The 9,836-nt window shown below is 36.2% G+C and overlaps 1 protein-coding gene across 1 annotated transcript; it reads right to left on the bottom strand.

Annotated features, from left to right (window-relative positions):
• Window positions 1–3,841: 3,841 nt before the first annotated feature.
• On the bottom strand, window positions 3,842–9,218 carry LOC113291800 (probable transmembrane ascorbate ferrireductase 4). The gene is made up of 4 exons (XM_026541294.1): window positions 8,994–9,218; window positions 8,840–8,891; window positions 8,553–8,749; window positions 3,842–4,423 (listed from the first exon to the last, which is right to left on the bottom strand). The coding sequence occupies exons 1-4, from the start codon at window positions 9,162–9,164 to the stop codon at window positions 4,097–4,099; spliced, it is 747 nt and encodes a 248-aa protein (XP_026397079.1). The 5' UTR covers window positions 9,165–9,218; the 3' UTR covers window positions 3,842–4,096.
• Window positions 9,219–9,836: the final 618 nt, after the last annotated feature.

The raw sequence follows: 9,836 nt of genomic DNA, 5'->3' as shown, positions 1-9,836 counted from the left end.
ATTGTATTAGATACAATAACAGATTGATTATTCAATTCTCTAGTAGGGTTGTTGGTATATTGGCCAGTCTCAGAGTTTAAAGATTTTATGGTATCAGTAGAAAGCCTAATGGCCAATCTTGTTGTGGCAGATGGTTGAGTGAATTTTTGCTGAAAGACTTTGAAGCATCTATCCCTCCAGATGATCCATGATGTAGTGAGGATTTCAATCTGAGTCTTTTCATCACTACTTTTCTCCATCCATTTCCCTATCCAAATCTTAATGGAGGGGTTTGTACCTGCATCCTGTAAAGTGATGTAACCATTTGGGGTTGCAGACCAAACAGATTTTGCGAAAGGACAGTGTAAGAGTAAATGTTCGGTGGTACCATTAACACTAGTGTTACACATACTGCATAAAGTATCACTGTTGGGCCTATATTGGGACAGTCTAGTTTTCGTTGGCAGAGCCTCAGATATACATTCCCAGAGAAATAGCTGCACTTTAGGAAGGAGGTGTGATTTCCATAAAGCTTTAAAAATAGGTTCAGGAGATGGATTCACAGTACCATTAACATTAACAGTAGTCAAATCCCTATATGGAGATTTAACCGTAAAGTTGCCATTTTGGGAGTTAGACCAAATTAGTTTATCCTCACCAAAGTAAGGAATTTGAATTCTCTTAATCATATTGACATTCTCCCTAGTGCAAAAAGCTTCTAACAAGGGATCATTCCAGGTCTTAGTATTATCATCTATGAACTCATCAACTACGAGATTTGGGTTAGGATAATGATTACAAAGTGGAGTGGAAGCATCAGGAATCCAGTTATACTCAAAGGTTTTTATACACCTACCATTCTTAACCTCCCATAACGAATTCTTTTTAACAATATCTAAGCCTCTGCAAATGCCTTTCCATACCCAGGACGAGTCTTTGTTTTTCTTATAGTGTAAAGGATGATTATTGCTAAAATACTTACATTTAAGAATTCTAAACCATAATTTATCAGATCCATGAATCAATCTCCATGCAATTTTAGATAATAAGGCTAAGTTAAACTTCTTTAAATCACGAAAACCTAGACCTCCAACATGCTTATGAGTGCAGACATCTTTCCATTGTTTTATATAAATACCTCCCTGATTCTGTTTACCCCGGCCCACCAGAAGTCTCTTTGAGACTTTTCCATTTGATAAATAACACTATCAGGAATCAAGAAAAAGTTCATATGATATACATAAGACGATTTCAAAACATTTTATACCATGACTAACCTACCAGCCTGATTAAAATGTTTGCCTTTCCACTTGGCAACACTATTGTCAACGTGATCAGCTAGAAAGGAAAAATATTCAGATTTATTTCTGTCAATGAAAAGAGGGATACCTAAATATTTGTCATTTAGGTCAATTTTCTTAACATTGAGGGTTCTTATAAGTGAGACACACTTATCTGGTTGAACTTTCTTGCTAAAAGAAACAGCCAGATTCATCAAAGTTTATCATCTGTCCTGAGACAGAACTAAAACATTGATGGCATCAACCAAATTTTGAGCTTCGTAGTGTGTTGCTTTGGTAAACAACAAATAGTCATCAGCGAATAAAAGATGAGACACACGAGGTGCCTCATTAGTGACTTTAGCACCATGGATCCAGTGTATATCCTCGCAATACATTAAATATCTGGAGAAGGACTCCATAGATAAAATAAAAAGGTACGGAGACAAGGGATCACCTTGTCTCAGACCCCTAGTTGGTCTATACACATTGCAAGGGGATCCGTTCAAAAGGATAGAGATGCTAGTAGTACTGACACATTGAAGAATCAACTAACACTAATGATTAGAAAATCCAAAACATTTTAGGATATCAATCAGAAAGGACCACTCAACCCTATCAAAGGCCCATGATTCCACTCTTAGCTTTTACTCTTTTCGTAGTATGAACAATTTCATTAGCAATTATAACATTGTCATGAATGTTCCTATTGGGCAAATACGCTGTCTGAAAAGGGGAAATAATTTTGCTAAGAAGAGGCTTCATTCTGTTGACTATTAGTTTTGAAATGATTTTATGTATTGTATTACACAAAGAAATTGGTCTAAAGTCAACAGGGGATGAAGGGTTATTTTTCTTTGGGATTAGAGACAGAAATGTGTGATTCATTTCCTTTAAAATATGTTTGGTTTGAAAGAAATCCTTGATGGTATTCCAAACATTTTGTTCTAGAAGCTCAATATTTTCTTTATAAGAACCCGGAAGAAAGCCATCCGGACCTGAAACAGTCCAGGGTTTCATTTGTTTTATTGTCTCTCTAATTTCATCTAGAGAAATAGGCCTTAACAGCATATCATTATCCTTAAAGTTGTGTTATGCAGTTAAGGTCTCTATTTTGCATAGGATTGGTAGTAGTGCCAATGTTACTGAAGTGGTTAACCAATAGGTCTTCTAGCTGTTGTCTGTCATTGGATGATAAAAACTGGTGTTCTAGACAAAGAATTTGATAAAAATGAAATCTAAACACTTCTTTCCTTTTTTGATTTTTTGATAATGGTTAAAATAGATTAATAAGTTGCCGAGGACGCACAAAGGAAACAGTTGATACTAAATATAATCAACACAACTTTGATGCAGACACAGGGAAAGATTAAAAAAAAACTCAAAAAGTGATCGATTTTCATTAATTCAAATCAAAACACTAATACTTAGAATTAAGTTAAAAAAGACCAGAGTCGCAATGAAATCAAGCAATCTAGTACGCTTCAGAAAAGAGGGGGAAAAAAATTTCTAGCGCCTTGGCCCTGTGTATTCAACCTGCATAACACCTTGCACTGCTGATAGTCTTGAGGAAACTCCTTGAAATTCTTTTGCGGCTGGATTTTTAAGCGGCAACAAATAAAGACCGAGTTTAAACGAAGCATAAGCATCTAAGCAAGCGTATTCAACCTGCTCGTTCTTTAAAGTATCCCTGTCCCATCTACTGAAGGTAATCCTTCCAAACTTGGGTTGAAGATGCAGATGTTTGCCGAGCACAATATTCACTAAAGAATTCAAATCGAGTTGATAAAGTCCTCGTGTACCAAGCATATCATCAGATAACCTTCCAAGATCCCAGCTCTGACGAATTTGATTCTGTCGTCCTTAAGAAATTTGACAAGAGATTTAGGGACTTTATCTTTATCACGACCAAAGAACTGAAATATTAAGCATCGATGTGCTAAACATAATTGCAATACGTCGACTTTGTTATGCCGTGCCCATTCGATGTCGAGACCCACAACAAGTTCGTCGAGTTTGAGTTTATCGGCAAATTCTGTGTATACATCTTTGATCCATTGATCCACAACGGATGCTGTGTGAGTTACTGTTGTGCGGATTGTATCATTGTAGTATCTGACCTTGAAGGTGTGATGTGTTTCTGTTTTTTTATCAACAACTTGAATAATGTATGCCTTTTAGTATGCTGTCGATATTTACCACCATTATTAGTACTACCACTATCAGCACTGCTGGTAGTGCCGTTCTTGTTGCTGCTAGTAGTGTTGCTCCTGGCATTGCCATTCTTGGGTTTGTTGACTGCTCCAGCCATTGCGAAGAACAAGAAAATTTAGAGAAAAAGCCTAAAACAAAGTTGCATAGATCAAATAAGAGAAGGATATTCGACCTATGGGAGAGGGATGTGAATTGAACTACATATTATTTTTAGTGTTTCGAATACTTGGTTCCCACGTTTGTTACTCTAGTTAAAGAAACCCATGTACAATTAGGACACTTACAATTTTAGGAAAATCTGTGTTTTATACCTGATATGATAGGATTAGGAAAGAGCTTTCGGTTTGGAACAGGGATACATGCCTTGGTTTGGAAAGATGAATAATGCCTTGTATTACAAGCCTGCAACAGCAACAGGGGTACATTTACACAAACTTGCTTGGAGTAAGATCGATTATATCAGTAATCTGAAAAACATAGAAAGTACAAAATTTGCACAATTCGAAACTTGAAGAGTGGATAGTGAAACAAATACCAAAAATAAAGAATTTGACGTTCTTGTATTAGTGCAAACCAATTCTCTCCCGTGGATATGTAACAGTATAAATAGAAAAGGTTTGTATTTATGATGATGGCCGCTTGTCAGTACTTGAATATACGATTTTAGTTGGAATGCTTTGATTCCCTGGAGAAACAGCAGTCAGTATTACAATACCACTAACTAAAGCTAATCCTAGTCCTAAACTATTGACCACTACCGACTCCAGAGAATGTTTCAGAACCTTCTTCTTTGCTTCTAAGAATGTCAGCTTCTCAAGTAGACCTGTCTCAGCTGTTGCAATGGCTAATGCATATATATAGAGCCCAAGAAACACATTCCCTGGTAACACCCTTATCCTTGTGGTGCGCTCCTCTCCTTGATGCCAAAAGCTAAATAACCCCATTAACCACTGCACGTTACAAAAAACAGAAGAAAGAAAGTTAAATATCAAGATTTTTATGAGCATTGACATTCAGAATCCTATCCGACCTTTACACAGAAGTGAGGCTTCCCAGTTATGAAATTAGATCAGTTTTTACACTAAATTCGATTTTGTAACATACAATCAATATGTCGATATACTCAGCTTACAAACCAGCTACTGGGCATGAGGTATGATTCATCACATGCCACATGATTTTCTTTCATGTACTAGATAAATACTGCAACATCAGAAAACAGAGGCCATGACAATACATGTTCAGACACTGACGAGCATTTTCTACCTCAACCTCCCATATTAAGAAGTACTACAACCCATTCACTATTGATCCCAGATGTAATAACATGTTAAGGTATAATTAGAACCTCATTTGAACGTTTTTTTAAATTGCCGCTGCGTGCGGAAGCGTAAATTCAACCATATTTCAGTCACGAGTTAGCAATTCTCTTTTGCACCTATATATGCAACCTGGATATGCACACTGTATAACCACTGTGCGAGCTCTTTTCAATCATCAAATTATTCCTAACCCCAAATTACAATGGACTAACAACTTTATCTTAAGATCATCTTCACCAAAAATCAGTCCTTATTAAAGTTTATGTGAATGGGCAAGTTTGGATTTTTACCCGAAATGGTTTTTGTTTCATTTGTTTACCCTTCATTTCATCCTCCAAATTCGGAGGAACCTACAAGAAACACCGTTAATAACTGATCTTCAGTGAATAAGATGATCTACAAAATAAGTTTACAGCTTCACCCTCTAGTGTGGGACACAAGAAAGACTCGGGTCTTAATGCAAACATCCGTCAAAAGGATCTATAGAACACTAATCGGACAGCGTACTACTACAACAGCAGCAAAATATATTTAGCAATGAACAAATGCTGACATTTTGTAAATGTCGTGTGATATGGCATGCTAATATGAACCGGGAAACTAGGTTGAGTCTCCCCTCATTTTTGACTAGTAGACCTACTTCAGGAAGATCCAATGCCTAATTCTTTGTGGGAATGTTCGCCTCACTACGCAAATATTCATCTAAACCCCAAAACGCTAGTCTTTGGGACACATCATTCTACTATCTAATAACTGAGATCTTTCATTCTAAAACCTGAAAATGAAAGCCAGTCGAAAGAAAGAGATGAAGATAATTTATAGGTGGAATAATTTAAGCAACAGAAACATGTATGCATTGGACGTGCTATACGTGTGTACTGTTTTTTAATTTCCCCGGAATATATTACTTCGGATATGAGTTTCATTGACTCCTCATCTGTCTTAAGAAAGAAAAGAACCTCCTTACTCCTAAAGTAAAGAATAATTTGTATCATTATTCATGTAGTTCTCAGATTGACCGTGTTACCAATCACCACACCTTAGTACACTAAAAGCAGGATTTGTAAAGGGGGATATCAATATTAGCGGGGGTGATACCATTTCATATAGGACAAACAACTGTAAACAGATCCTGACCATCGGATCCCTCAAATGGCATCACCCCCGCTAATATTGGTATCCCCCTTGGTAAATCATGACTAAAGGAACATAGGTATGTGTAGAGCTAAGCTGTGAGAAATATACAGTAATTACCTGATTAACCTGGAACTCAGTGTGATTAAATCCAGAAACCAATATTTCGCGGAATATTCGATTCAGGTGCCTCCAATATCAATAAATTTAGCAGAGAACAAATACTGACATATTGTGAATGGCGAATGACATAGCATGCTAATATAACCCGGAAAAATAAGCCGAATCTGCATTTACCATTTTCCCTCTCATTTTTGCCTTGTAGATTCAATGCCTAATTTTCTATTGGAGTGTTCGCCTCACCAGCCACCACAAGAAAATTCATCTAAACCCCAAATGATACCAAAAGTCTTTGGGAATACATCATTCTACTATCTGACAACTGAGATCTTTCGTTAACTTTCAAGGGGATAAGAGATTGTAGAACTTGTGAATTTTCTAAGAAGGATCTAGATGATAAGGAGAACAGTCTCACATGAAAATCAACCATTGGAACAAAATGAGAGAAGGGACAAAGGAAGAAGAGATAAGGACAACAAGAATATACCAATCAAACTAGAAAGTGTGGTTTGGTTCGGAAGCACAAACAATAGCTAGTTTTAATTTAATTTAATATAATATAATATAAACAGAAATGAAAGAGTTTGATAAACTATCCTCTCACACACAGTTAGCATATGATGTTACTGGGATGTCTAAAGATTAGTCTAAAAATCAAATTTCACAAATAAAGGAAAATGATGCTCAAACAACTATATGTAGTCCTATTTGTGGAATATGGACACCTTGTAGTATCCAAGATATTTTTGATCTACTGAACTACAAGCTACATATATATGGAGTGCATAGGACAGCAACTTACGTTTCCAGCACAAAAACTAAACAACAAAAATGCAGAATAATAATTTAACCTGTCAGCTTAAAATCGCATGAGGTATTGATTGTCAATTGATGGGTTTGATCCAGAGAGCACTACCTATTTGGGTCTAAACAAGAACTTTCATCTTTTGGCGGCAAACTAATGTGAATAGAGCAGGAAGATTCGGGGATGGCGGCTATGAAGTGGAAGCCGTCCTAAATACTAAACTAATGTGAATAGAGCAGGAAGATTCGGGAATGGGGGCTAAGAAGTGGAAGCTATCCTAAATACTAAATTTCTTTGATGGAAAGAAAAGCAACCACTATAAGCATAACGGAGGTGTAAAACCTGTTCCTTGCCATGAGGGGAGTTGCTAGAACAACCATCATCAAGCCTAGCAACCAGAGTATGGTGGGAGGAATAAAGTTTACTCTCAACTCAATCCCTATCAAGTTCATTTGTTGTTTTAGTTTTAAGAAGACACTATTTCAGATTTAAGGGGACATTTAGAGTTTAATCAAATCATTATCGCTTTAACCAGGTACGTTTTGAAACTTGTTTCAATAAATTTATGAAGTAGCAAATACTGATTGGCCTATATCATTGTTCATGATTGAATCGATTGGTGAAGCATGATGCGAGTCCAACATGTGGTATCAAAAGACATTACTTATCTCCAAAAAGATATGGTTGTGTCAATGTTGAACCAACCTGTTTGAAATCCACAAACCAGCTTGCCCACAACCAGAATAAAGTACCTCATGAGTAAAAAGTGAACCTCGACGTGAGTTCTTTCTTTTTTGCCTTAATTTTCTAAATGGCTATGTTTTGTTAAAGAATGACCCACATAACTACATAAGTACGACCAACCAAAACAATGCAGTTGGTTTACACCCTTCAGTCTAGTTGTTTTCTATAACTTCAGCATCAAAAATCATACAGTTGTATAGGATGTGCTATAGAGACCAAACATAAATACGGAGACAAGCAGGAATCAACATTTTCTATACTTAACACAAAAAGGTGGAAAAACAAAAAAGCATCAAGACTACAGATTTTACCATTAGTCCAGATTGAACTTCTCAAAAAATGTGTTAAACCAGGCTGCAGTTGGCGGTGCACATGAAGTTAACCACATAACAATTAACACTAAAACTTGTGTTCAGGCTAATCAGATCATGTCCACACACATTGTATGAGGTTCAAACTAAGTTTAGCAAACACATCCTATTGTCTCTATTCACTTCATGTACATAGTATTACATATGTGATGGATTGTAAAACTAGACAAATGAACTTAAACCGTTTGATAAGAAAAGTTAAATCCACCTCGTTTGTAACTAACCAAACTTGCAAAATTAGAGAAAAATTAGAAATGATACTGTGACAGCAAAAGCAGACAAACCGTCATTTGCTGTCCCACTATCATTTCTGATTTATCTTTTCATGTCATGCTAATCACGCCAAGGTAACCATAAAACTTGAAATGCAAGTGGGCATTGCGCCATTAAAGCAACAACACAGCCAATCTGGTGTAACATTTCATAATCAAGATGACTGAATTCCTCATTATACTTCCAATTAGCTACCCAATAAACCAACATTTTTCGGGTGTATTTCAAGAAGAAAAATGCTTAAGAAATAAGCTAAAGGGGGTATATTATGAGTTTGAAGTTGGAATACCAGACAAGTGAGCATGCTTACCTGAGCAGCAAACAAGGAGATACAGATCAAACCCATCCAAGAATGTAAACTGTAGAAATTAGATAAAACCCCTATTTCCACATGAAAGTTTGCCCAAATTCCGAAAATGCCAGATGCCAAAGCAACTCCCTGCATAGTTAAATGTACCAATTTCTTCAAATTCCTCGACCCTGGACACCATTTATGCACCAATATTGCTGGAAAAAAAAATTCTCATTCAATCATGCCATAAATCAAATACCAGAATCAACATTTTTAAGGGACATAATGGGTTTTGGATTCTGTACCTTCTCCGCTGATGAGTACAAAACCTATCACCATTACAAGATAATGAAGAACCTGCAAATTGACACAAACTTGCATTATACATATCATGTTCTGCCCAAAATTTTAAGAGGAACCCATAATCAGAAGCTTTAGATAGAGAGAGAGAATGATTACAGAGTAGATGCGAGTGTGAGTTGGTGAGGTGTGAGAAAGGAAGTTTGATCGAAAGGAAAGACCCCAAACAAGAACTAGCACTGCAACTAGAAGACCAGATAATCTAGCAAATACAATCAAATTTGATGATGTTGAAGATGGAGATGCAGTAGCCTTATTTGAGGTCTCCATGACCAAAACCAAAACACATGAGGAAGAGAGAAAGAACGGAAGAAAGGTGTTGAAAAGGAGTAAAGGACCTAAATGAAAACTATGTGAGAGTCAATGGTTTTGTAGGTAGCGAATCGGTTTGAAAATCGGAGGTGAAATACGTTTTCAAGTCCGTTTTAACGATTCTGTGACATGTTTAACGTTTTTTTCCCACAGGGCGATTTTTGAGCTTGTTTCTTCTTTTTTTACTAGTTGCAAATTGAGTGGGAAGAGTTATAGCATCAAAAATCGTCAGTTAATTTTTGTATCTAGTTTGCATTAAGCCTCTGAGCAAAAAATCCCTAGCAAAATTGAAATTTAAGAAAACATCCTGAAACTAAAAATTGAATTTCCAATGAATTAACATACTAGTAAACTTTGTAGACAAAACCCAGAATTTCTCCAAAGGGAAACATAAAATCAAAACTAAAAAACAGAAAATCAAAACTAATTCCTAATAGCATGAAACAGAATTTGAAGCAGCAGCATTACGTCGTTTATTAGTAAAACCAATTGTAGCAATAGCATCTTCAATGGAATTTGCTTGAACAACAGACTCGTCACGATTTGTATTCCTAACAAGAATCATCCTTTCGTATTCTTCTTCAGCAGCAGTGCGATTTTGTTTCTTCTTAATCTTATTTTCTTCTTCTT

Source organism: Papaver somniferum, chromosome 1 (assembly GCF_003573695.1).
Source record: "Papaver somniferum cultivar HN1 chromosome 1, ASM357369v1, whole genome shotgun sequence".
Taxonomy (NCBI): domain Eukaryota; kingdom Viridiplantae; phylum Streptophyta; class Magnoliopsida; order Ranunculales; family Papaveraceae; genus Papaver; species Papaver somniferum.
This window is presented reverse-complemented; position numbering and strand designations above follow the sequence as displayed.

Coding starts and splice junctions, on each gene's coding strand:
- LOC113291800 (XM_026541294.1), bottom strand. CDS start 9,164: ATGGAGACCTCAAATAAGGCTACTGCATCTCCATCTTCAACATCATCA. Junction 8,750..8,839: donor TGTACTCATCAGCGGAGAAG/GTACAGAATCCA, acceptor TTTTTTTTCCAG/CAATATTGGTGCATAAATGG. Junction 4,424..8,552: donor TCTCCTTGTTTGCTGCTCAG/GTAAGCATGCTC, acceptor TGTAACGTGCAG/TGGTTAATGGGGTTATTTAG.